Below are 27,886 nucleotides of genomic sequence, written 5' to 3'. Positions count from 1 at the left end.
GAAGCTCCCTGGCTCGTTTTCATCGTACTAATTGAGCTGCTGCAACCTTTCACTTCGGCACGTATTTTCAAAGAATCATGGAACCGTTTGAGTCGGAAAGGACCCTTAAAGGCCACCTGGTCCAGCTCTGCCGCAACAAACACGGATACCTACAGCTAGCTCAGGCCACTCAGAGCGCCGTCCAGCTCGTCCCCTCCGAGCCTCCTGGCGGGGCCGCGGCCGGGAGGAGCCCGGTGCCGCCTCCCTTTCTCCCTCCCTCCTTCCCGCCCAGCCTCCGGCGCTGCCTCCCCACCACAGAGCTGGGGATGGCGGGGCTGGCCGTGGCGCTCTGCCTCGCCGCCGCCGCCGCGGTCTGTTTGCTCCCGGCGCAGGGACGGGAGAGCGACGCGGGATGGACTCAGCAGAAGGTGGGTCGGGCCGGGCCGCGCCGCCGTGGTCTTCCGCCGCCTCACGGGTCTGTCCTTTGTCCCTCGGCCCGCTGCCGGGACGGGCGGGGTGGGCGCAGGTGAGGAGCGGTGGCTGCCCCCTCTCCGGGAACCGACGGCCGGGCGGGGCGGGAGCAGCTCGGCGCCGTTGTAGGGGCTGCAGCCCGCGGCTGCGCTCCCTGAGCCCCGTCAGACCTAACGCCGCTATGGAGACAACGAGCAGCTCTTCCCGAGGGGATTCGCGTTGAGATAGGAAAAAGAGGATGGGGTTAAGATGACGGCTACTGCATAAGTATTTTGAAAGGGTACAGTATTTCAGTGTCTTGTAGGGGCCGCACTGTATTGCTTTTCATTTAAAACGCTGCGTGAAGTTGGGGGGGGAGAAAAACTTGAGATAATGCTTAAGGAAACAACATGTGGTAAAGCCTCTGTTTCTCTGTGCAGCTCTCAGTAGCTGATTACGAAATGCCAGCATAGCTTCTTAATGAACCAAATCACATGGAACACAGCTGACCTCAGAACAGTGACTTCCACTGAATCAAAGCATTCGTGAATTTCAAAAAGGAAAGCTATAGAATCACAGAACCGTATTCCTTTAGGCCCCGCTGCTGGCTGGCTGTAGGAGAGCTGCATTCGGTGCTCACCTGGAACTGAGGAGCCCCACTGACCCTGTGCTGTGCTCTCTGCGCCCCTCAGCCAGAGCCATGACAACCTTCACGTATCCCCAGTCACTCCCATTCAGTCCTTGTTCACTTTCCCCTTGATACCATTCACTGCCCATTCAAGAGAAGCGTTGGGTTTTAATTTTGAAGCTCAGGAGAAGTACTGTCATTTTGTTCTACTCCTGTTATCTCTATGTATATATTTATGTACACAGTTACATGTACGTATAACATCTATCTCATACACAGAATCTACATTCCTAAAACAGGTGCTAGAATCCATATATAAACGTGTGTGTGTTAGACCACGTAAGTGAGGGAGACCTTCAGCTGTGGCAGTCAGCACACAGCTGTGCAGCCCCAGTACTCCCTTCACAGCCCCCTCAGCCACAGTGACACACTCCACACCCCATTTCACTCCAGCCCTCTGAGCTGCTTCCTCATGAAGTAACCCCACCAACCACAGAACCACGGCACTCAAACTCCTCAGCCCTGGCAGGCGCCCACCAGGAACCACTTCCTCTTTCACATCGGATTCTCATCCCTTGGTAACTTCTGCTCCTTCCCCCCTGAAGGGAAGCATGAGCCAAAAGCTGGATATCTCAGGAGTGCACAACCCACTCCCTCCTTCTCTCACAGGGAGGAGGAACCAGGTCCTAAACTTAGCAGCTCTCTGAAGAAGAAAGCTTCTGTTGGCACTGAGGCAGAAGGTGCTCAAATCAGCAGGATAAGCACGGGCTGCTGGTAGGAGCTGAAGTCTCACCATTTGTGCAGCTTAGTGCAGAGGGCTCAGCAGCAGCCCTGCCACAAACACACTGCTCTGCTGCTGCTTTGCAGTGAACGCAGACCGAGCAATCCCAAGGAATGAGCCACCAACATGCTTTGCTCCATTCCTCTTTTCCTTCGCGAATGCCTTTGTAACTCCTTTCACTTCCCAGATTTGAACATATTTTCACTATTACAAGCGGGAATGTATTCCTTTCTTCTGAAGCATTTTCATACACTTGTACTATAATGCAAACGTTTCTTTGCAAAGTGATTCCATGACCCCAGCTACCAGGAAAGCTCTGCTGCTATTCAGCATCCTCACCGAGCCCTTCACTTCTTCAGACGTCCTTCCCACTCCTAAAGCATGCAGTTCTACATTCCCTCTCTCCTCAGCAGTGCAGTTCTGACAACATTTCTCCTGTCTTTGCCTTTTCTACGTATGTGGAATGGTCCCCACACAGATAACAGCTGGCAAATTGGAACGAGGAGAATTAAATGCTTAACGTACAGTCAAGTCCAGGAAATGTCTGTGCTGGTGCCTGCTTTGCTCCGCACAAACTAATGAAGGAGGAAAGGTGACAAGTTGTGAGACAACAACTGCTATTATTTTTTTAAACCATATTTGTCTGCCAGGGTAATTAAGATAAAAGGTGATCATAGGAACTGCAGAAGGTCCCAAGGACCAGGTAAGGACTGAGTTTCTACAGTCATTTTAGACAGAGATTAAACAATGCACATAAGGAAGCAGGGAGGGAAGAAAAATGATTTTTGAATTTATTTTTTTTTGTTAGCACATTCAGTGCTGAAGTGACAGTAAATGCATTGAAGAAAACATCAGCTCGATGCACCAGCAGCCCAAAAGCAACTCCACAGTTAAGCATCTGTAAGACAGGAAAAGAGTAAAATAGAAACTACCGCTGTCCTGCACCATAAGCTGTGGTTCTTTCCTGCTGCTGTTTCCCTGTCTTTCTGAAAGAAGGCTGAAGCACACAGGGCAGACTGAAGGACGGCAGGTTTTATCAACCCTGTGCGGCAGTGCTGAGCGAAGTATGGGTGAACGCAGCAGGGTATCTCACTGGGAGAGGGGACCAGAAGGAATCCCCTATAACAGAAGTGGGTTAGGATACAAATATCCTATGACAGTACGTATCGTTTTTATCTATAAAACCAGGAGTGGCTCACAAAGCTCCTGAGAAGACTACGGCTGAAGTCTGAGCAGGTTGAAACCTGGTGCCCAAAGAGCACTTGAGATATCCTTGGATTTCCTGCCTGGCATTCACCTGTTGCTCCAGGACATCATAAGGGTCATCCCTGATGGATTTGCCAGCCCCAAGAAGATGCGAGAGGTATTCTGGGTCATCTCAAATAGCACCAAAGGTTCATCCCTAGGCAAGAGAAAAGAAGCAGTTGGGCGGTAGCTAGCACTACCGGCTGCCATCACGGAAGAGAAGTTGCCACTTCTGAGGTTAACCCAAGGCTAACAACACTGATATGGACCTGAGCACTCTTCAGATGAACTGCATTTCACTGTGCAGTCACACCAACACCAACAGCCCTGTGGGCAGAGCCACGACAACAGCAGCACTCTTGTAGGACTGAGCTGGCTGATGCATTTGTTCGCAGTGCTGTGCCCCTATTTGTGCCCAGACCATAGAGCCAAATATTGCTACCAAAACAAGGTTTGTGGGATTGGTCACAAAGAAATCTTTACTCAAGGGAGACACTGTAGAGGACACGACTGTAGAATATGTATAATTAAGATATCAGAAAAGAGAAGCCAGTGGAAAGCAGAGTTTGGTTAGCAGATAAACATTTCTCACATATTCTTAGTTTGTTTTACATGGAAATCAGAGCTAGAAAAGCCACAGAACCTAAAAATGTCTTTTTAAAGTTGTTGTCAGAAAACCTTTTCTTAAAGTAACAGTCAGCAAACCAAAATAGCTCCACATACTGACGTATCATTTACCATAATTCTGAAGAAGACGATGGTTAAAAAAAATGTCAGTAACAGTTGGAGCAATCTTTCCTTTTTCTCTGCAGTATTCTCACCAACCAAGTATTTTACATCCGGATGCTATCCAAAGTGTTGCAGAGCAAACAGATGTGACCGAAATGTGGGAGAACGATTTGCTGCCCATCCTGATAGAAAGATACCCAGGGTCACCAGGAAATCACGCCGTACGGCAGGTAAGGAAACAGCTCTGAAAACCTCTAAGCACACCTTTTCTTTACATGCCGGTAAAGCCTTTAGGGACCACAAAGGTACAAGGTCTTCTCATGTGGTAGATGAACCCGATCATTGCGTTGTTGTAGGACCACGCAGTGCCTACAAGACACAGCCTGCACTTTAGCTAGCATTACTTCCCAGGGCTGCATGGCAAGAGGAAAGATTAATTTCAGGTTTCAAACTAAGAAGCTGGGCCCAGGTCTGGTAACTGAAGTATAACACAGTGCTTGTCCATTTCCTCACACGAGCAGGATTTTGGTGGTTCAAACACCTGGAATTCTGCACACCCCCACTCTTTGCCTTGGAGAGGTCCTGTAAGAGTTAATTCATCCATCCAGGTGACCCTAAGAGGGATCAGAGAGGCCCACGCTGGCAGGCAGCCTGGATAGGCAGCACAGCAGTGATGGGCTAACACAGCCGCGCTGTACTTGGCCCCAGGCTGGTGCGAGCTCCAGCATGTTGTGCTTTAGCCACAAGGGTTCCACATGAGCAGGTTCTCCCAGTGCAGGCATCTCCAAGGCTGTGTGCCATACTCACTCCTACTTACAGCAACCAACACAGAGACTGAATCACCGGCATGACCCAGTTTACTTAGAAGGCATTTGCAACATCTCACAAACCATCATCTACCCATTAGGAAGCAACTGAACAGCTCCCAAGGTACCCCTAACTACAGTAAGCTTATTTGCCACTCTACTCATGGTAGATGAGGGAAATGCTGCTTGTTTCTACAGATTCAGTTTTGTGGTTTTCCTTAGCAATGCACTAGAAGGAAGTCAACTGTAAGGGGAAAAAGTAAGACAAACAAACTACAATCACAGCCTGGAGTAGAAAACCACAAATGAAGTTCAATAAAGGATCATTTTGTTACAAGGTAACAGCACATATTGAAGTAAACTCCCAGAGAAGAAAAAAATCCTCCCCTGAGACATGGAAAAACATCAGACTCCTGGAAGGGAGTGGGCAGCTCCACTCACAGGTAGTGCACTCTGGGAACTTCACCCAGGCTTACATACTCCTCTTGTTCCATAACAAAAGTCCTTTGCTCTGCCCACACTTGGTGGGTAGGGCATATGATGCCATAAAAGCTTCCAGAAGGTGACTGCAAGCAAAATGGAAGTTTGTTCTAGCACAGAATTTATGGCAGATTCTCACCGACTTCACTGAGGGCAGGATAAGTCCTCAAAGTCTATTTTCTTTTTCCCCTTAGAGGCTTTTGCTAATGTTTATTTAGAGAGAGGAATCTGCCTTGAAGAAGCACTCTAGGGACACAAGAAAATCAGCTGCTCAACAAAGATGGCCCTCTAATATGAGTCAGTCAGAGTTCTGTACTAAGTACAGCCTGGGCAGTTAGATTTATTCTCTTTAATGTGAAGCTACCTGAAATGAATCATCCTTTACTTAGGGTCGCTGTATCAGTTTCTAAGGGTCTCATTTTTACCACATTCTGAAATGCTTCGTTCGTTCTGTAACTGACTGTCTTTTATAGCTTTGGAAGCAACTTGTGCCACTTGAAAGGCAGATTTCTCTTAGAAGTTAAAAATAACATGATTTCTTTAAAACCCCAATATTTTCTTTATGGAGTCTATACACAGCAATTACCAAAATAGCCACAAGCGCTCTGCAGCCAGTTTTGACACTCCACAACTGAGTTTATATTTGAACAAGGCAAACGTTGTATCTATCCCGGTTACCCCAGGAAAAATCTGGCTTGGAGACTTTAGAGGTCAGCATCTCAACATGCCGTGTTGATGGGCAGTCACTCCAAGCTACCTCAAGACTCCAAATACAAGGCACAAAATGGAGTGATGAAAAGTGAGTGAGGTCAGAGGGTAGGCTAAAGCAGTGAGGGTGGTGCTTATCCTACACAGTGACATTATTATTATAATCATTTTTGCTATAAGACTAATCTATTAAGAACACCAGAAATAAACTTCAGTGCCACTATTGCTAATTAGCTACTAATAATTTGCCTGCAATATCTTTTCATCATCAATATTCATCTCTGGTGTGGGTGTGTGTGTATGTATGTATTTAATTGCAGCACATCAAGCAGCGCCTTCAAAGACTCCAGGCTGGTTGGGAGATTGAAGAAGATACCTTTCAGAAGTACACACCCTATGGATATCAAACATTTTCAAACATCATCGGCACTCTCAACCCCTCTGCAAAGCGCCACCTGGTCCTCGCTTGCCACTACGACTCAAAGTTCTTTGGCCCACAGTGGCATGGAAGAGTGTTTGTGGGAGCAACCGACTCGGCTGTGCCCTGTGCCATGATGCTGGAGCTGGCACGTGCCCTGGACAACAAGCTTCAGTCCATCCAGGTAGTTGGCTTGGTTTGTTCTCATATGGTTTTGCAATAGACCTGAGGGCATTCCCATGCTCTCCTCTCTGGTCTGCGTCTGATTCTCTAGTCACTGCGCCTATAGGAAAATTCCCATTGTATTCTAGGGGAACTGAACAGAGACCTCTACCTACTGCTTTAGCACATGATAACATTAAAAACTCACGTGCAAAGTGGGATTATCTTATATACACTATATAAAAGCAATTCACACATGGAGAACACATTTAATAGCCTTAATGAGATATAATTCTCCATCATACATGAAAATCACAGAATCCTATCCGGATGTCCCTACCCTATTAAGTAAAGCACAGAGTTTCTTTCTGAGTGATGCATTTTTAACGTCCCCCTGTTGCACTGGGAGGCAGCTGAGCTGATTGCCGTGCTGGAGTTACACTGTCACGTACTCCCAGCCCATAACAACTTCAACATTTCCTTCCTGTTTTCCTTTATCAGTTTGAATCGTTTGTTTATTAGGTGAATAACAGCAATCTGAGAGGAGGAGTGCAAACAAGTAACACGATCACGTTATCGGTCTCTGACGACGGGAAATTTTGCTTCCCAGCCCCGTCACTGCTGGGCACAAAAATCTCTCTCAGCCATTTCACCGACTCACGAGCGCCATCTACTGCTTCGGTATTTACTATTGACAGAACGCTCGCCAAACACCAACAGATTTCCACAGGAAGCTTCGTCAAAGGCTTTACTAACTATGGGAATGCACTCAGTTCAGGTATTGAGATCAGCTGCCCGCAGTTGTCTCCAGAACTGATTTGGTGCCTTCTGGCATTAGAATATTTAGAGACTGAAAGATTAAGGATATGCCGTGGGTTTTAGCCACAAAACGAAGCACTTCCGTAAACACGTGCAGTCTCCATTTAGAAGCTTCATTTAGAATAAGTTTGTTACTTACGGAACAACAAATATGCCGATTTAAAGAGTGGATTTTTGAGGGGAGGGCAGGCAATACGCTATTTCTTGTTTAAGTTTTCATTAAGATGACATCGCTTGACAGAAAAGCAATCCAATTACTTTGCACAGCCCATCACTCGTACAGCCCATTAACAAAATATACTTTGGGACCCATCTGCTTAATCCATTAGCAGTGACCTTTTTGCTCTGCTCACAGCAGCAGAACAGACTTTGGTATGCTTTCGGCCAGATCTATTTATACTTGAAACTGGGATCTTTATCCTGATGTTTCTTTGGTTATACAAGAGTAAGTTTTAAAATGATAAGGGCAAAGAGATCTCTTGGCATTATCCAGATCTAGGAACACGTTTTAGCAGTAATAATAATTACAAATACCGCTTTCTAAAATTCACGTTGTATTAATACCACTGCTTCCAAAATGTAATGAAAACAACCGCTATCAGAAGAGCTCTGTTCCGTGCAAAGGACAAAGGGCAGCAAGGCAGTGCCATTAGAAAAATCCATACGTTGCTGTGAGCGTAATCAATAGTCATCTGCCTACGTGAGCGACATTGTAGAGAGGCTTTCCTCTATTGTTTGTATTGGATCAGCTCCAGCCAGTTGGGAATTGTGGCCCGTACAGGACATGACTGCTGCCAGTGACCCCACCTTTTTAACCACGTCATGCAATCCCACTTGAAGAAAAAATTATTCATAGAGGGGTTAAAATATTCACAGCAACTGCCAAGATCGCAGTTCCCAGCACTCTTCGTATAGCAGAGCTGAGCCGGGTTTAGCCATGCTGTAAGTTATTAGGAAGTGCTGCCAGAGCAAATAAGGATTCAGTTAGTAAATAGAGGAAAAAAAAAGAAGGCTCCTTTGGCCTTGAGAAGGAATTTCACACAGTTGTCTCCTTTGTGACCTTAAATACATTCATCATATATATATTCTTACAAGTTTCCATTGATGTGATATTGTCGGTGGCCAAAGAGGAAGGGCGTATCTACTCCTCTCTCTTTGGCTTTGGGGTAAGTTTACCTGGATGGCTGCAAGTCTCCCTGAAGGAGAAGAAACGATCATTCTCATGACTGACTGCTCTTTGTCCCTCAGTGAACCATAAACCTTTCATAATTAATCTCCACTGGTGCAGAACTGTAGCAGGAATACTATTCCTTTGAGGCACTGTCACAGTATTAGCACTCACCTCAGATGCCGCTGCTGACGTGTCTCCTCTGCCGTTCAAAACGATGTCCTGGCTACCTGGTTTTGTACACCTGTCTCAGAATTCTCAGCTCACATCTGCTGACGCCAAAAAGAAAACTTTCAACCAGAACCAAAAATCACACCAGGGTGGGGGATGTGTCACTGTGCTGGATTAAAAAGTAATGATCATTGATCACTACCACTATGTCACCATGACACATTTCACGTTAATGGTACTAGGAAGGCTTGCACACAGTGCCCTGAAGATACCATCGTACCAAAGGGGCTTATCTAACTGCAGTACTCTCCCTTTACACGATGCTCTGGCCAGAATCAGTTCTGTCACCTTTTACTTCTTCCAACAGACAAGCTCATCATCAAGACCAGACCTTTCACTTCAGCTTATCTTTTTTGATGGAGAAGAAGCTTTTGTTCGATGGTCCCCTACTGATTCCCTCTATGGGTCTCAACACTTGGCTCAAAAAATGGTATCTACTCCACACCCACCGGGCTCAACCACCACAAATCAACTCCAGGGCATGGTAAGGGTCTTCACCTCCATAACGAGTAATAGCGAGCTGCAATTCTTTATTATTCAGTTAAGCCAAATACCCAAGAAACCAAGACCCAAGAAACATCACCTGAACTAACTGAGGCAAGCTTGTGAAAAATTTGGGCATGCTAAAATACAGAGCTGGCAAAATACAAGCTGGCAATACAGGCGGACCTGAAAAGATCTCAATGCAAGTATAAGGAGTTGTAGAAAAAAAAAGTAATATTCAGATTTACTACAGTATAAACTAAGGCACCTACCTCCTTCGGTAGAGATTGTTCATCATGAGCAGTAAATAAGATTCTCTGGGAAAAAACGTCCCCCAGCTCAGCCTTGGTGTCAGACACCTCAGTTATAGCAAGCTCTTTGGGTTGCCCTTTGAGTCCTACAAACATTTTGTCATCTCCTCCCTTCTGGTTTCCCAACTCATTGCTCAGCCACTTTCCTTCTGTTACTCTATAATGTGACTCATGAAGTGTCTTTCCCTTGACAGATGCTGTTCTCCAGGGTAGAAGCAATTTCCTCTTTTTTCTCCCTGTGTAACATAGTCTTTCTTTTAAAGGGATATAAAACAGAGACTGCAAATAAAGCAACACAGCCTTGTTCAGAATGAGGACTGGACAAACAGTCTGTCCCTACTCACTGGGAAGGCAGCAAGATGCATTGGGTCCGAGTAGGGTTCTGCTAGTGAGTTCTTCTCAGACTCTCATAGAATAATGAGATCTTTGGCATTGATCGATCAAAGACCCAGCCATGATCTGCAGAGGAACCAAGAGGTTTCATTGCTGCTGATGGGCAACTTCAAGAATTCTCTGTTAAAGATTCTTTCTTCTGCAGGACCTGCTGGTACTACTGGATTTAATTGGCGCCCCAAACCCCGTCTTCCCCAATTATTTTCCAAACACAAGCCGATGGTTTCACAGGCTTCAAGCGATTGGTAAGGAGAGGGGCACGGGCTCTTGATTAATTTGAAGGTTTAGGAGATAGCTTACAAAGGAGAAAGCCATATAAATCAGATTCTTAGATTACTTTTTTGGTTTACAGTTCTATTATCTAATAATGCAAACGTTACATTTGGTGCATCTTCACCATTGATATCTTCATACAGATTTAATTAATAAAATAACTGTGATTCACGGACACTTGGAAGCACCAGGATCCCGATGGCCACTTTGTGACTCTTGAGCTCTGCTTCACTTTTGTGTTTTAGTTCTCACTTCTGTAAATCGATGGTAACAGCATCAGTCTTGGGGTCTTCTAAGTATTAAACAAATGCAAAAGACAGTCACCAGCTCCTTTTTCTTTCTTGATGGAAAAAGCTTCTACAAAAGACGAGAAATAATTCACGTGTGCTAACGTGCCTCATGTTGTCCAGAAGCTGTAACAGTCACTTCCATCTTGAATTGCAGAGCAGAAGCTGCACAGCATGAATCTGTTGAAGAATCACCTTGATGAAACACAGTATTTCCAAAACAACGTACATCAAGGCTTGGTTGAAGATGACCACGTTCCATTTTTATTGAGAGGTACTGGCAGTTCGAGTACTGCTTTTAAAATACAAGTTCAGTAACAAAAGCTTCACTTAGCAAATGAGCAGATTGTTTTTTTCTCCCCAGCTTATTTGCCCCAGGTTGTGGCTTCAAAATCCAACGTTACGCAGGCTGACTCATAGCTTTGAAAAACATAGAGGAGTAGCAGAGAGAGCCATCCTTACTGTCATGTTCTATGTGCACAGCTCCACCGGCATAGAAATAATGGGCATTTGTGCCAGTGGCACAGTGCTCCACAAAGACGAGTAGCTGATCTGATGGGCTATTGCTACACACCACACCTGCCAGCTGGTTACTATTTCTAGAAGCAGTGAGACACGCTCAAGGGCTGCATTTGCAAAGATCACTAAAGTCTCTAAAGAGCTTTTGGCAAACTTACTGTAATGTTCAGAATTACCTGCTTAAATTTGAAGGCACTAACTCCTGCAAAAGCTAACATATTCAAGTTAGACTCTCTCATTTACCAGAGCAGAGATGGGAGAGGTGTATATAGTGATTGGTAAGAATAGCAAGGGACACAACATGCCTAATGTGCATTAGGCACATGCCTGAAGTTTTCCCTACCGGAGATCTCTCCCAGCAGACACCTACACCACCGGCACCATGATCATTCTCTACTTTGGGGAGGCAGCCAAAGAAAGGAAAAGTGGTTACACTAGTGCTACATAACTTGCACAGCTACAGGTTGGCTATTAAAGCTCTTGCCCAGGTGCAAGACGGGGATTTGATGTCCTCATTTCAAGTATTAGGTACAGCACCTTCTAAACTAAGGTGAGCCACAGAAGGATAGCTTCCAAGCGAGCCCTCCTTTAACTGAGCTGCACTCAGCCTCGTTCAATGGATTTTCAGCTCCGTGAGTCCTCCATTTTTCACAACAAGGCAGGACTGAGCTTCAATGAAATACATGCAGCTACCATATATGTATAAAGGGACATCAGAAAACTTACATGGGAGAAACTACTTAACTCCGATGTTGTTTCCAGATTTCACTTTGTTCCTCACAGGGGTTCCAGTCCTACATCTGATCCCGTCCCCTTTTCCTGAAGTGTGGCACACTATGGAGGACACGGAAGAAAACCTTGACCAAACCACTATTGAGAACCTCAGCAAAATCCTCCAGGTGTTTGTGCTGGAATATCTAAACCTGTGACGCGTTGGCTGCAAATCTTACTTAGTTATAAATGTTGTTTGCTCACCTCCACTTCTGTTATTTAATTACATCAGAGAGCACCAAAGCAAAGCAAAATACGGCAATAGCTCTTGTTACACTGATTCCCTGGCTCAAAGTTCCATATAAGGAAATTAGAGGTAGCATTAAATAAGCACTAGTTTCAGCCCAGAAATAATTGGACCTTTCAATGTCTTACCTCTGAATAAGACACAATAAAATTCCAGAGCTTTCCCACACTGTTACCTGTGGTTTATACGTCACACGTTGAGATCCCAGTAGGGGATGCCTCCACATGTATTCAGCTCTGATCTTTTACGTGTTACCAACTTTGGTAACAGCCTTCAGCAATGGAAAAAAAATCTAACACATGATCAAAAAGGCAAAATTCACATTAAAATAAACTTTGCTCTGGGCTGAACCAAACCACGTGATCATGAAATCAGCTGCTAGAACAGAGATTTGTTACTCTCTCTGTTCTGTTCTCTCCTTAAGAAGGGAGGCTGCAGGGCCACCAGTATATAAGTATCTCAAACAATATAATAATAATAGATGAAGCTGGTAGAAGATGAAGTCAGTATTTGCCTGTTTCGAACTCCCACCATTAGAAAGTTCTATACTGGACACGGAGATGTAGAAAAGGCAGTGAATAAGCTGTGCAGCTCTAGGCACATCAGATGTGGTTTCTGTGTTAGTGTTTTACCATTTCCCTGAAGGAAAGATTCCCGAATCTAAGCAAAATATTTACAAACACATTCTAAAGCTGCAACAGAAACTTGTGTTTACAGCAACACCAACTCGTTAAGTGTTACTATTACACGACAGCCTGAAAATGAAAGTTGATCCGCTTTTGGTGCATTTTGTGTTTCCCACCATTTTCCTGTTAGTGAGAAACGTTTCTTCTGCGTACGAAAATTGCAAAGTAGAACACAAATAAAGTTCTAAAAAGGGTCAGATGCGTTTCTTTTTCAGATCAATCCAACCGCACATTCATGGCTACATCAAAGCTACTTGAGCTGTTCGTAATCGTATTCTCCTCCACTTCAGCCCCTGATAGTAAGATGATAAATGGCCACCTTCTGTAACGGGCAGACACTGAGCAGCAGAAATTACCAAGGCAGGGAACAACAGCTGTATACAGAAATCTGCCCACATGACTGTGGAACTAAAGCCCTGACAACTGTCAGTAAAGACATGGTACAAGATGGGTCCTCACTGCTTCTAAGCCAATGCAGAACGAGCAGGTAGGAGACAACCTGTACAAACTCTTAGAGTCTGGTGAAACCACCATCCCTGGGAAGCTGTCATTGCCTTGTCAAGGCCCTCCTCAAGGTGTATGAGGTTAGTAACAAGGGGGAAGGGAACAAAGTCAAGAGTCAGTGCTCAACAGGTTTTCAGTTTGGGGTTTACGCCAGTTATGTGTGCTGTAACACGAGCTTTAGCTCCTCTATAAAGTTCATCACAAGAAAAGTAATGATGCACACTCCTCATTCTTCAGCACTCACTACATTTACCTACAAGCGAAGTGATCCTAAGCACACACGGCTGGAACCAGTTAAGGGAGTAGCAATGCAGAATGTCCTCTAAGCAGAAGTGATGGCAAGAGTGAGTCGCAGTCCTCTTCCTCCTCTTGCTGGAGTAGCAATCCTATCGCCAGGAATGAAGACAAAAGAAATTAGCAATTCACAGTCACACGTCATATAATTGTTCTTGATGGTGAGCACCCAGCCGCAAAATACAACTAGAAAAGGTGCAGGAAAAAGGCTTTTGGTAGAAATAATATTACAAGGACCAATCTACCCAGGAAAGGACCCAGCAAAACACGCTTCTGTTCATGGTGTGGATGGGCATCACTCAGAACATCCCATAAAGCACGTCCATTTCTCTGAGCGAAAGATAACTACAGCATTCTGCACACAAATCACCATTTCCTTCCTTGTCATTCATGGATGACGCTGATTTTATTTTTCCTCTTATAAAAGGAGACATTTCACTCTCTCGTTGATTTAACAAATAGTCTGAATTAGATTCATTACAATAAAGCAGCTAAAAAGCTGTCCTGATCTCTAAAAGAACCTTTATCATCTGCACGTATGATATATATATATGTATAAACAATCACTCGAAAAATAACTTTGTTAAAGTAATGATATTGCACTCAGAACTCTGGGATTCCGTTCTCCCTTTGCGTTTTAAATCAAAGATCGGCTTCATTTTTGTTACTTCTTTTTTAATCAAATGAAGCTTTAACTTTCTGCTAAAAACAAGTGGGCATGCAATCAATATAATACAACGCATTTCAAACGTCACCAACAAGGAAAAGTCGCTTATGAAACTGGAGCAAGGAACAGCTCTGCAGTAGGCCACGTGAGAGTAGTAAATGTAAACATCCCGCTGTTGCAGGTGGTGCAGAGTGCAGCCCAGCTGAGCACCCAGAAGGTACAGGAAATCTGTTGAAGTGTTCTGTACTTCTGCGAGCCTCCACGCAGCAACGGCACATCCAACGGGCTACACACAAACACAGCAATGAGAGCATGGGAGTTATGGAGCTAACGCCTTTTCCTGATGGTTACACATTCAAAGACAGCAGTGAAACTGTTGTTGTTGCACAGTTAGATCCCCTGTGTGTAACTTACATTGCTATATGCGGTCTGGATGCTACCCTCAGCCTACAAAATCCCATCAAGGGGCCTCCATGCAGAACATCACCTCACTTTGTTTGCAGGAGTGCCACCCTTCTCCATGTGTCAGAGGCAGCAGAGAAAAAACATATATGGAAAAAACAAGGGAAAAAAAAAATCCTCAGCCAATGTTAAGAGGCCACAGATCTTGAAAACTCTAACGGAGATGGCTGCTTCTCAGCTCAGCTCTACAGAACAAGATCTTTTTCTCTACCGAACTCATTATCTTCAGCTAACAAACATTATTACACTTGGAGTCCCTGAGATACTACAGCTCTCTGCCTGCGACAAACGGAGAGACTTTGGATACACAACAACGAGGTGCAAGCCAACACACAGCACCCTGAGCTGCAAGTGAAAGGGCAGGAATGGGCAGCCTGTTCCCCAACAGCAGAAGAAAATGCAAAGCAGGTACTGGCTGGGGAATTAAAAGATGCATACTGCAAGGGAGCACAGAACAAAATCCTCATGGATTTCTACACAGCCTTTCCCTGTTACCATCAGAGCAGAAACAGCAAGCAGAGAAAAGGTCTTCCTGAGAAAGGCTGTGAAGAAACAGGGCCTTCTAGAGGCACAGTAAAACAACAATGCAAAAGCAGACAGGCAGCCTTGTTCCCAGTGTGCCCCAAATGTTAAGCACTCCAGCACTGACTGTAAGAACCAACAGTGGTTTGGACAGAAACTCCGGCAGAGAAGTAAGTCATCTTTTTCTCCTACAGGAAACTACAGGACAAATACAAAGAGGCAAAATACAAAGTCACAAATCAGAGAACACTTTCCATAGTGAAAAATGAAATACTGGCTCCAGAAACAAAACAGGCATCTGTTCTGTATCTTAAACAGGGTTCACTGTAAAAAAGAGGTGCTTGTAAAACCTTAAGTTTGAAATCCTTTATTTCCCAGTATATTGCTAAGTAGTTCTGAAATTAAATCAAAAAGAAATACCAGAGATGGATATGGAAAACGTACAGCTAGAAAATGGCTGCTGAGCCACCTGAATTTCTATAAAGGCATCAACAAAAGTGTTAAAAACTTTGTCTCATAAAATGAATTAGAACCTGACATGCCAGATTGTCCTTACAACGGCCATAACACCAATACTGATGGACTTTTGCAACCCTGCAAAAACTAACTGTGACTTTGCCAGAAGGCGGCTTAACACAGTGATCAGAACATCCTCAAGAACAGTCTTGCACATCAGCACTTCCCTTTTCCCTGAACCCCTTCAGCACTCAGCAAGCTGCTCTTGTTAGTAAAAAGCTTTGCTTAGTGACAAACTGACCCTCTGGTGTAGTTGTGCTGTAATCTTGATACATTCCTGGGGGGGAAAAAAAAACAACAGGAGAGTGAATAGAAAGCTGAATAAAAGTAGACACTATAAAAACTATCTGTAAAGTACCCTAAGTCTGGAAAACATCTGTGGCGTTACACAGGCTACTGTTAACATAAAGGAGAAAAAGAAAGCAATTCAACCATTTCACAAGTATGAACAATGCACTTGTTCCCAGCCATTCGGAATGCTCTGACATTCCAAATGTTCATAAAAATTGGGTAATAAAATAATTAAGTCAATACCCTTAAGTACAATAAATAATGCTGTTTATTATGGTCGGGATTGACCACGAGTGTTTGTTCCATATCTGCTCGGGACATTTGTAAAGCCAGTTCTGAATCCTTGAGTTGCTCCCATTCCCGGTATTCCAAATCCTTGATTGAGTACACTGCTGTAAGGTGTGGATCCATGATTAAGGCTTAATCCATAGGGCCTCGTCTGAGCGTTTAAAAGGATAACTGGATTCACATTTTTGCCTGGTGTATTGAAAGAAAACTCCGGTGGCGGGCTGCTGGGCTTTGCTGGAGTAGATGTAATAGGGTTCAAGTTGTCAGCAGCTTTCAAAGACGGCATTGCAATAACGTGGTGATCCGAAAGGTTCAGCATATTGTTTGCGATAGGCACAGATGATAAGGTAGGTCTGATCCAGTCATCTTTGAAAATCTGAACAGTCAAGGTTGAAACCAACGTGTATAACCTGTTAGTGACGTGGGCAAGTACCATTTGCTCATTCGCATCTCTCCGAATTCGGACGTGGACAGATCCAGCCTACAAAAAAAGTGATAAAAATAAGTAAAAAAGAGAAAAAATAACAGTCACCTTCATAAGGTTCTCCACATGCATTCAAGAAGCAGCGAAGTTATCCTGTAGAGAATCACAGAAAGATCATTCTCAGTAGAGATTACCGACTGAGCATACCCAAGAATTCCATTGCTAGAACAGATTTTGATCTCTGATAACGTGTTCACCTCATGAACACATTAAGATCAGTCGGGAACAGCAGAGTGTCTTCAAACTGAACTATTTATATATATTTTAATACAACATGCGGTGGCATGAAAACAAAAGGCAACAACAGAAAACACCTGAGAGAAGAAGAAAGCACAGACTAATTCCAATTTCACACTCAAGGAAATGTATCATCACTAGGCTGCTGGAGTAGACAAAGCCAACAGAATGCATGGCAGAATGCATGGCAGATGCTACAAGTGAACCCACTAACAAGAACTAAGGAAAGACACTGCCCCTCAGGGAACTCAGAATGACTTTCTCCTCAAAGCGTACATGTCTGTGAGCTATCCCTGCCTACCTCTCAGTAACGCTGCACTGCTCACCTTGAACTAATGATGCAAAAGGGTACACAAAATGAACCCCTCACATCCTTTTTCAGTTCATGTTTAATAAAAGATGGTTCCCAGCCTCTGCTAATTTAGGGTATTTTTACATCAGACGGAGCAGTTAAGAGGTCTCTGGGAGTTTCTACTGCAATCTGGAAGATGCCAGTAGGTAAACATACAAGCCAAGATCTGACCAAGCCCTTTTTCTCCCTCCAAAAAGTAGCTTAATGGAAGGATTAAGAAGTGGAAACAACAAAAAGAAATGCAGCAGTCCTAATTTTCTGACTATCACAACATACCTGCATCGATTCAAGAATAACCGAGTTGTTTGTGATCATTCTAGACCACTAAAAAGGCCTTCTTTCTGTCAGTAGAATATCAGCACACACCTGTAGTTGTGTTGCACTTCTTTTTTCCTGCTACGTATAAACGCTGAAAATACTGAGGTCCTTTTGTACATGGAGGTCTACAGTTTTGTTCTCCTCACAGAGAGGTTTCACATGTTTAGAAAGATGCCTTTACTATTACATGCAGTGCCAAAATACAGCATGAAGTCTAAAATGCTCTAATTCAGAGCTGCTACATACATGAAGAATATTAACCAGTAACAAAACCTAAGGTGGGAGAAAATAAGCACTGACTCAATCCATTTATTTTCTTTTTGCCTTTAAAAGACTTTCCTTACTACTTTTATTTAAATAAAGTAATACTTTTTTAAAGACAGCGAAGACATCGCTTACCAAAGTGCCGAAACCTAAGGTCCAGAAATGTTCATTTCGAACTTCCAAGACACCATCCAAAGTGGAAACCTAATTTTCCACCAAAAATACGAGAAGTTAGAAATGTTCACATCTTCTTAGAAATACTCACACAGCTGAACACCAGCACTTTCATTAATGAAACAACAGCTTCCACACTACAAAATGGAACAGACCTGTTAGCTGTAACATTAACATTTACCTCCCGCTATCTCTAAACACTCAAATCCATCAGAAAAGTGGATTTCAGTAGCTCAGGTTAAAGTAGCTCTCACCGTGAAATGTAAACATTGTCTAAACCTGATATGCTGTCTGTGAACAGCATTCTTTACTCCTCTTTACCTCAGCGTACACTGGTAAGCCTCTTGCACAGCAGGTTAAAACTTAAAAGATTATCAACCAACCAACAGCATGCAGCACTGGAAAAGGTATGTTCCAGACACCTTTGTGACACTTACTTGTCTTAGATAGCAAACTCCATATTATCTACATCCAAGAATAAATAAATAAATAAATCCCTAAGCGATCATCCTGGATTATTTAGTCATAAAGTCTTCATACTCCTGAATGCTTACTTAACACTGGCTGTGCATGACATGCCACGTATCTCGTCTACCGCTGACTTACCTCTCTAAGAAGCTTATCCAACTGGCCAAACACATGTGGAGGGGTTGTCTTTAAAAGCAAAGGAAAAAAATAAGTTACACTAAAGATTAACTGGCTTTGGTCAAATAACAGAGCCTTTAAAACCAATTTACCTACACAAGACCAATGATATGACACAATACATTCTTATTTCTTCACGCTGAACACTTTCACTGTCTTTGCAATTCCTCTGGCCCTTTATCACACACTCCTCTTGGAACATTTCCTATTTACATCCTTAAAACAGATCAGGACGTTTAACAAAACTGAAATCCCCCTAAAACTGTTTTGCAACATTGCCTTACCTGGAGCAGTACTTTCCCACTGTAGACGCTCATGGGGTACATGGTACCAAATGTCATCAAAGCTATTGCTATAGCTGATGCTGTGTCTACAGCATAGTAATTGCTAGAGAGAAAGAAAAAAAAGTAAGGGAAAAAAGGCAAGAGGACTTTAAAAGAATGAAAGAAATGAGAAGAAATGGCATACACATTGAGGAGATCTTAACTATGTCTCTTGGAGAAACGATAAATGCATTAATGCAACTGCAAATTCATTCATACATATTACAGTTTTTGATGAGAATGTTCTTTTCACATAAGAAAAAGCAGCTTCCCACAGAATGGATATAAAATGAGTTTCATTAAACAGCAACTATACATACTTGATTTCAATGAGCATATACGTAATGCAAAGAGCTAGAGCTCCAGCAATATCAATCAAGACAAAAGGGTTCATCCGTGGTAGAAAGATGCTACTCAATCCTGGGATGATTCCACAAATACTGAAACAAAACCAAACAAGCAGCTGTTAGCTTCCAAACCACAAAATGCATAAGAGTCAGACCCACTACTTCAGAACGCAACACCCTGCAGTCAATGATTCCTCCAAGAACCCTAAAAGCCCTTCTGACTCTGCTTGTACGTAACACTTTACAGTACAGTTTGACATACGTATTTTCATATCAACAGCACAAGTACTCAAAAAGGTACGTGAAACTAGAAATAAACACTTCCGATATCTGACAAAAGTATTTGCAAATGACATTGTCTTGCATTCAGGTAACGGTGCAGCAGGGGAGTTAAAAGCTAAGATGTATAAGAAACTTTGAATCAGTGCCTGTAAGACACAGGCTCTCCAGTTTTTTGCTGGACAGGTGAGGAAATTCCATAGCCAATTTCACATACCACATTTAAACTGCAATCATCCCAGCTGCTTGCTTATTCTACAGAGTAATTAAAAAGAAATCACCCTAAGATGCATCGATCAGACAGGTAACAGTTGGTGAGAAATGCAGCTCAGGTCTTTACCACACAAAGCTAGCTTACTTCATCTCTTCCAAGGAGAGCTGCATACAATGTACTGAACACATCCAAAGGGAAGGTATACAGAAAGATGTATTACTATGAGATTGACACATCTTGGAAATATGAGAGATGATGCTTTGGCTGGAGTCCACACGTTGGAACAGTAGATAACACTGCTTTATAAACCTCTACAAAGCAACAGCTCTTGTCTCAACATCTTTCAGAACTGCTATTATGCACAAAGCACAGCACTGCCTCCCACAAGTTAACCACTGTAAAAACAGAGCTTTACCTTCTACTGAGATCTGCAACGTGCTCCTGAAGCCAACTCGTGCTCGCAGCTTCAAAAGAAAGTGAATGAAGTGACTAAAAGTAAAGCAATCCATTTGAGAAAACACTTCAAGTTTTATGTTAAGGGAAGAACCTATTACACTGTGAATAAATAAATGCATCTCAGAAGAATCACTGTCACGTTAACAATACAAAGCCCGGCTTTTCTAGGCAGTAAATAAAAAGCTTGTTTCATATAACAACCTGAACTGACTAAATATAATTTCAGGTTACGTTCAACACGGTTATCTCTACATTACATCAAGTATAATACATATATAGTAATTCTAATTAAGTAATTTACACAAAATTACATTCATTGAAATGAAGCATTACGTATGGCAAAATATACAGAAAGCACAGGAAAGTGAGAGGACTTCTCCCACTTGACTAGTGTTCAAGATACTCAACAGTGTCTCAGCAGTTAGTGAGTGTCTGCAAGATTATTTCACAGTGGAAAAAGTGGGAGGTAAAAGTACCATTAAGAAGGAATTATTACATTCATTTATTTTCAATCCATGAATTAACCAACAAAATGTTTTAAAAGTAAAATCTGAAATACGACCTTGAATTTAAAAGACAGAAAATAAAGGGTACTTCAGCATTACAGCAATACTCAGTTTTCAGCATGGAATTGTGAGAGCCATGTAAGCAAACCAGGAATGAAATCCGGAATGCAATTCTAAACTGCATTAAGTTCAGAAGTAATAGTAATATGTACCAGCTAGTTAACGAAGTTAACCAGACATGTCATTCCTTCATAAAAAAAGGAACATTAAAACCTCTTCTTAGTTCTTGATATATTTCAATCACATACCTTCAGAGACATACGCGAAAGGCTTATTCCTCACAGAAAGCATGGTAAATAAATTGAAAAAGAGAGCCACAAAAGTACCAACTAGTAGTCGCCCCCTAAAGAGAGAAAAAAAAGAAGGTAGCTATTTCATGTCATCGACAAAATACATGAAACCAAGCTGAAATTACTGCTAACAATGTCACACCCACTTCTCTTGGTAGCTTTCATCGAAATCAAAAGTGAAACTAAGATGTATTAGCACACTGTCTAATAACTGACAGCGTATTAGCATTTCAGGGGGAAAAAATGCAATCTGTCAATATCATGCATTAACATTATCACCTCACACTGAGCACAGTGTTCATAATGTTGAGTAACTAACTGCACACATGTACATACACATGCACACGTATACATGCAGGTGTATATTTACACACACTGTCCTTTGAAGTTGAATAAATACATTGCCCCGCTAGCAGAAATAGCAACATTTGTTTTCCTACAGCAAGGGCACAGGGTCTCTACTCTGTACTAAAACTAAGATTTCACCACACCTTCCACCCCTTCTTTACCCTTTCCCATGCTCATCATCATCATCTTGATAATAAATCCAGTTCCCTGATGATTACAGCCCCTTTCCCTCCAACATACCAGCCTCCTAACATAGGATTTAGCAAGAGGCAGCAGATACTACAACTTCTTCCAAATGCGCTGAGAGGCCAGTCAGCAGCCAGCGGGCTTGTATGCTCACACAGAGCCTTTCCTACAATGTGAGCACTAACCTGGCTTTCTCTTCTGTACCTCCAAATGTCAATAAAACAAAGTCACATTAACCGCCTAACTTTAAACTTTTGTAAAACTATATGGAGACAAAGAACACTAGATAGCAAATGCCTTCCTGTAAATGAGGTCTGGGAAGGGGTGGATCCTGACTCCACCTGTTTCAGATTGCTTGCACCTGAGCTCCCTGGGTTAGCCCTGCCTTCCTCCCAGGTGCTCAACCACCGGTTCAGGCCATGACTACAACGTGCTAGACTGAGAATTAGGAATACAAAGGAAAATTAAAAACCCATCATTACACATATCAAAACAATTTCTTACGTGTGTATCTCAGGTTGTTCCAGAAATCGCTCTGCACTACAAAAACAACGGAAAATTTGAGTTGTATTACACAATACAGACTTGACAACTGAAGCATATTTCTTACGTTCTGAATAAATAGCTGCCATCCATAAACAAAACTAATACATACAACACTGGGAAAAACAAGTAACTTCAGTAAGCGCATCAGTTTTTGAAGCAACGATGATATGTATCACTGAGATGAAGCAGGACAGGTTTTCCAATTATTTCAACACTGTGCCACATACATGACAGCTATCATAGGTATTGTCTACACGTTAAAAAGATGCTTGTAAATGAACATGTCAGAAAACACTGCTACTTTCACCACTGTTATTGCTGGTAATCAAAACAAAGAGAGTCTGAAATCCCTGACTTACAGCTTCTCAATGAGCAAGGTCAAATAAAGCAGCCATCGGATTCTATGGTGGGGATACAAAGCTGTTGTGTTTTTACCCACCAGTGAGATAAGAAATATCCTGCTGTAACAAAGGAAAACCTAAGATAAGTTTTGGGAATGTCTAAAAGCCAACGTCGGAAAAATTGGAGGTTTTGATGGTGTTTCCTCATTAAAATCCATTCCAATGTATTTTGGGACAAAAGATCAACTAATATTGTAACATTTCTATGTTGTTAATATATGCCTTGATAGAGGAAACAGAACCTTTGGAAAGGAAAAAGGAAGACAAGTTGCTTCCATTCTAGGTGTTAAAAAAAAGCTTTTTCATTTTTGAAGAATTCAATAATTTTTAAGGCTAACCACCTGAAACACCACCTGCATCTGGAACCTCTCGTACGTCAAATTAATGCCTCAGCAAATTTAGTGGGACTGATGAAATTGCTAGCCTAAACATTCTGATCCTTAGCATATTCATAGAATCATAGAATTACCCAGGTTGGAAAAGACCTTGAAGATCATCATGTCTGAGCACAGCCTAACCAGTACCCTAACTCTAACAACCCTCTGCTAAATCATATCCCTCAGCACCACATCCAAACAGCTCTTAAACACATCCAGGGATGGCTTAATATCCAAGGATATTAAGGAGTTTCTTTACTTCACAGTGCAACTTTTTCCCCATAAGTTTTACTTAGTAATTAACTTATTAAGTCAAGATGCGTAGGGAGACATATTACACCAAATTTCTAACAGCGCTTGGAAAATATCATTCCTAAAAACATCGTCTTTTCCTTGACAGTTGCTACATTCCAATGACCAATTCCTATCATTTTATTTAAAGCCTCTGTGCAGAGTAATCAATATAAATTAGAGATATATTTTATCAATATTTTTTCTACAATTTATCTTTACAGATAGCATTTGTAGAACGCACATGCTTTTGCTCAATGTGTAATATCTTCTTATGCAAGAGAAATCAAAGAAAAACATACAGATCCCTACCTTTCTTTCAGTATAAAAAGAGCACCAAGCTGAGCCAGAACTGTAGAAGCAAATACAGCTAGAACTTCAAACCTCTCAAACCTGCAATTAAAGTATTAAGTTTGTTAAACGTTCAGGGTTCCTAATTCACCGACTGCACTGCGGTCTGTGGAGAAGAAAGTGGAATAAACCTACTAGTTCCAATTCTTTCAAGCAGATGAAAAGAAATTGGAAGTTCACAACATAGCACAACTTTCAATTTAAGCCCAAATTCCAATTACCACAAACAAACCTTTGTTCTGACAGAAGAAAGACTACAATTCCAGCTTAAAATTACACATTCCTTAGTACTTTGTCTGGTTTCTTCCCTTTCTCCTCCTGTATGCTGTGCCTGCGCTTTAGAGAACCAGTCTTTACGCACACCAATTGTCTGTGGTGGCTGTTACAGAACACGAGCAAGGATATTCAATGATGAATCACACGCTGTATTATCAAACACTGAATCTCATTAATAGTACTCACCCAAATGAATAGACTGGACTGGGTTTCTTCACCATTACCCAGTAGCTTATTAGACATGTTATCAAGCTGAAAAAAAAGAGAGAATTAGACTCTAATAAACAACTATGGCTTTCACAAACTCTGAGGTCTACAGACATACACTTCAGCCATCAGAACCGAATTATCAAACATAACATTCTACCATGAACTCAACCCTTCCATCATTATCCCAGCGAGGTTTCCAGTGAATCCAGAAAAGACTGGTTGGAAACAAAAGGGATGTTGCCAAGACATCTAAGCTGTTCCCAGAAAATGGACTGCAAAGAACATTAGCATACTGGTAGCCAGTCTAAGTCCTTATATCAGGAGACAGCCAATGTTGTACTTACTACATGCTGCACTTTCGAAGACTACCATCAACCTTCAGTGCAGAACTCAGCCTAAATCAAGTTTGTCACAACCCCAAATGTAATGCATTTTACACTGACATCTTGGTAAGCACAAGTAGTGTTTATTTTGCATGCAAACTGAGTTTGTCTGAAGGGATACCAGAGGCATCATGAGGTCAGACCTAAATCTGTCCGACAGTAAAAGGTATTTTGTGAAAATCTTTTTAATATTGTCTGACATCACGCTTACAAGTGAAGAGTACAAAGCAAAAGTCTATGAAATGAACAAAGGAATCTAATCATTGTCAACACAGCTAGGTGTTTCTCCTCTATTTATTCTGATGTACAATTTTACAGTCATTTAAACCAGCTGGTGTTCCACTGGTATGTGTTTGTCAATACATTTTCTGCGTATATAAACAAACAAAACCAGGCACAAATGAACTGTGAGATTAAATGGGAAAAACTCACCTGAAAAGATCAAAGATTGTCAAATATGTGTAAGCAGTTAAAGCTGTAAAAAAGCAAAGATTTAAAAATTATAATTAATTTTTCAGTCACTTGTATTCTTCTGTTAAATCCCTCCACCACACCTCTATGCCGTTCTCTATCCAAACAAATGGTCTCTGCTGATACAGCAGAGTACTCTCTTTTTTTCTATGTGCATGTAATATGAATGTTTTGAAAACACCAGCACCTCTCACTTTATGAACAGGTTGATTATGGCAATCCAAATTCTACTAAATGCCCACCTACATAAGGTATTAAGCTACCAGGAATAAATAGTATAAATAGAAAAGCTGGGAGGCCTTCTTGTAACACATACTCCACAAAAGCAAGAGATCTCTTACACGCATTACTGCAGGAAATAGTAGGTTCACTTGTTTAGCTCCTCTAGTTCATCTAAAAGAGCAAAAACACCTATGTCACAAACTGAAAATACAGGGCATTCTACTTTCAGTACAGCTGATAGGGAGCATCTTGGAGCCCCTGTACAGAAACAGGAAAAACACAAAACATTTAAAAAGGGCATTCCTGACATTAGAGAATGTTTTTGCCACACTACAGATGCTCTCAACCAACTGCAGATGAGGATCTCTCCATGTTGCTAGTACTTCTTTTATAAGGAACAGGTTTGAGGACTAGTTTAGAATTGTTTTTTGCAGTCTTAAAGGCAGAGGATGCTACATGGAGAAAAATCAACACGAGTCTGGAAATCCTGGAACACCTCTCTGCCAAGAAATGCTTCCACAATGACCATAGCAAACGAAAAGGAGGCACTTTCCAGACCTGGTTTCTCAGTCGCCCAACTCCATTATGTGCAGAGCTTTGATTTGTAGTACTCTGGAACTTCATGGGTACAGAAACACGGTGTAGCTGTTAGAAGCTTCACTGCCAAAAAGCCACCTACCTATGCTGTTTGTAGAGCTGCACCACATTAGCAGGAAACCAATACATATTAAATTTATAGCACCGAACAGCAGGATCTTCCAGGACTGTTGAGGAGAATAAACACATATTTTACACCTTCCAAGATTTACAAAGACAAAAACATACCTATCTTCTTTTAAAGAAACAGCACCGCAGCATTTCATCAAGCAAGCAGTACTACCTGCGTCTCTCCCAAAAAACAAGCAACTCACTTTAGGGTGACAATCTCGTTCTATTTTAATTTTACAGACTGTCCCCAAACTCATTTTCAAGCAGCATTAGTACTACGCTTAAAACACTTTTTGGTCTGAAAAGACATCCCTCCACATCTAATTGTAACGCATTCTACCTGAATTTTAAAGACAGAACTATAGCAGCTTTCTATTTCCTACCCTCCGTTCTGACAGAGATGTACAGTCAAGAGATCTAAGCGGGTTCCTTTCTTAATGCTAGAACTTTGGCCCTAAAAACACCTGTGCAGCTTCAGCTGACAGTTCCACCTAACTCAGTAAACACAAGCAAAACTCTGGGGAAAATTAATTATCAGGGACAGGCCATAGGACTCCAACTTAACAGAAAGTACAACTCCATTTAAAAATAGAAAAGCATCGTTACCATTCACAGTGCTAATAATAATGCCATATCTGGACACTCTGGTGTATTTACAGCAGACAGCATTACTATGATAATCTTAATGTGATGTATAAGCTCAATGTGAAACTAAATTCAAAACACAGCCACTTTTTTAAAGAAGTACAGCTACTTTTTAAAAGATATTTCCGACCATTTGCTTAAATGAATAGCGCATCTCAACTTTGCACAGCTGGTATCTGTGTTATTTATTGACCAAAAGAAATACTCACCCTTCTATCTGCTGCAACCAGCCTAAATTCATGTGTTAGCTTTCCAAGCAATGATCTCTGTGATTTGCGGAACAGGTGTATTGTCCCCTTAAGAAAGTTAAAGTTTAATTTAATATTTGACTCAACCCCCAGTTTAGATTTAAAACAAAACAAAACAACCTTCACTTATGAACTATTTCCATAACGAAAGCTCACTGTGATTTGTTGACATAAAGAACGTTAAATACAACGGTGCCTGTCAATAACATGTTCTGTCACCACAAGACGATGACTGGCTTAGAATCAAGCCTCATATTGACACAGACCAGGATTCAAGGCTGGAGAGGTGTTTTCAAGCAGGTTACCTAACCAGACTCAATCGGCTGACAGACACGCCTGTCAACACAGCTGTGCTTCATGCCGCTCTCAGTACCCGCAGGCACACCCACGTTTCGTTCGGTACCACGAGTAGAAAGCAGTACCGCAGGCTGCAAACGTACGTTCCCCGAGGCAAAAGCAAAGCACTTACTGCGTTCTCTCCAGGTAAATCACTACCGAGCCCCCCCCACGACACCGAGGAGCACCCCCACCTGCTGCCACAGCGGCCCCGGAGAAGCCACCTGCGACGGTGACGCCGCTGCCCGTGTCCATGGAGACCCGACCCGACCCGTAGCGGAAAACCCGGGCGGCCACGTCACCGCGGGCCCGGCGGGGCTGCCCCGGGAGCGGGGCGGGAGCGGCGCCGCAAAGGGTGATGAGAGACGACGCGCTCCGAGCTCGGAGCTGGAACCCCCCCGGCCCGCCCGAGAGCCGCCTCCCAGCCCCTTCAGCACCCCGCTCCCACTCACAGCGCCCGCCCCGTCTCTCCCCGGCGCGTCCAGCTCACCATAGTACTCCCCACACCGGAAGAGACGGCGCCATGCGAGGCCGGAAGAGGCGGAGGGGGCTTCCGTCGCTGTGGTAACGAGCAGACCCTTCGGGGCGCGCGCGGAACCGGATGTGACGTAAAAGGAAGCGCGCCGGTAGGGCGGTAAGACTTTGCTTACATTAGTATTAAGAACTTGACTCAAGTCCTTTAGAAACTAAATGAGATCTTTACGTATCTATTGTTCCACCATCCAGTAGGCACAACACCTGATTTTTTCTATTTATTAAAGCAGTAACAACTTCATCAGATTCAGGTTTAATGAGAAGGCTGGCAGCTTTGGATATTTTA

General features: G+C 42.6%; 2 protein-coding genes across 5 annotated transcripts; one reads left to right on the top strand and one right to left on the bottom strand.

Moving 5' to 3' along the window:
- QPCT (glutaminyl-peptide cyclotransferase) lies at positions 1-12,768 on the top strand. 2 transcript variants are annotated; one of them, XM_072333170.1, is made up of 7 exons: positions 5-407; positions 3,896-4,042; positions 6,127-6,408; positions 8,912-9,088; positions 9,937-10,036; positions 10,509-10,625; positions 11,654-12,768. In XM_072333170.1, the coding sequence occupies exons 1-7, from the start codon at positions 78-80 to the stop codon at positions 11,797-11,799; spliced, it is 1,299 nt and encodes a 432-aa protein (XP_072189271.1). In that variant the 5' UTR covers positions 5-77; the 3' UTR covers positions 11,800-12,768. The 2 variants fall into 2 exon arrangements, with proteins under 2 accessions (XP_072189272.1, XP_072189271.1); XM_072333171.1 differs by lacking the exon at positions 8,912-9,088 and having other exon boundaries at positions 1-407.
- A 983-nt stretch (positions 12,769-13,751) lies between these two features.
- SLC30A6 (solute carrier family 30 member 6) lies at positions 13,752-27,650 on the bottom strand. Of its 3 annotated transcripts, none has more exons than XM_072331796.1 (14): positions 27,557-27,650; positions 26,692-26,778; positions 25,809-25,893; positions 24,869-24,911; positions 24,030-24,095; positions 23,529-23,609; positions 22,106-22,141; positions 21,026-21,120; positions 20,171-20,219; positions 19,236-19,355; positions 18,877-18,979; positions 18,554-18,601; positions 17,909-17,977; positions 13,752-16,599 (listed from the first exon to the last, which is right to left on the bottom strand). In XM_072331796.1, exons 1-14 carry the CDS (start codon positions 27,557-27,559, stop codon positions 16,102-16,104), a joined length of 1,383 nt encoding a protein of 460 aa, XP_072187897.1. In that variant the 5' UTR covers positions 27,560-27,650; the 3' UTR covers positions 13,752-16,101. The 3 variants fall into 3 exon arrangements, with proteins under 3 accessions (XP_072187897.1, XP_072187898.1, XP_072187899.1); XM_072331797.1 differs by lacking the exon at positions 27,557-27,650 and adding an exon at positions 27,261-27,463 and having other exon boundaries at positions 15,985-16,599; XM_072331798.1 differs by lacking the exons at positions 22,106-22,141; positions 23,529-23,609; positions 24,030-24,095; ... (2 more) ...; positions 26,692-26,778; positions 27,557-27,650 and adding an exon at positions 21,787-21,864 and having other exon boundaries at positions 15,985-16,599.
- Between the last annotated feature and the right edge of the window lie 236 nt (positions 27,651-27,886).

Source organism: Excalfactoria chinensis, chromosome 3 (genome assembly GCF_039878825.1).
Source record: "Excalfactoria chinensis isolate bCotChi1 chromosome 3, bCotChi1.hap2, whole genome shotgun sequence".
Taxonomy (NCBI): domain Eukaryota; kingdom Metazoa; phylum Chordata; class Aves; order Galliformes; family Phasianidae; genus Excalfactoria; species Excalfactoria chinensis.
The sequence above is the reverse complement of the archived record's forward strand: the minus strand, read 5'-3'. Positions and strand labels throughout refer to the sequence as shown.

What these genes read in the sequence shown, in the direction of transcription:
- QPCT (XM_072333170.1), top strand. Translation starts at nt 78, where the DNA reads ATGGAACCGTTTGAGTCGGAAAGGACCCTTAAAGGCCACCTGGTCCAG. An exon ending in GAAATCACGCCGTACGGCAG is followed by an intron (nt 4,043 to 6,126) that starts GTAAGGAAACAG and finishes ATTTAATTGCAG; the next exon opens with CACATCAAGCAGCGCCTTCA. An exon ending in CGTTCCATTTTTATTGAGAG is followed by an intron (nt 10,626 to 11,653) that starts GTACTGGCAGTT and finishes TGTTCCTCACAG; the next exon opens with GGGTTCCAGTCCTACATCTG.
- SLC30A6 (XM_072331796.1), bottom strand. An exon ending in CAGCTCTACAAACAGCATAG is followed by an intron (nt 24,912 to 25,808) that starts GTAGGTGGCTTT and finishes GCTTTTTTACAG; the next exon opens with CTTTAACTGCTTACACATAT. An exon ending in TGGATAAGCTTCTTAGAGAG is followed by an intron (nt 17,978 to 18,553) that starts GTAAGTCAGCGG and finishes GTGGAAAATTAG; the next exon opens with GTTTCCACTTTGGATGGTGT.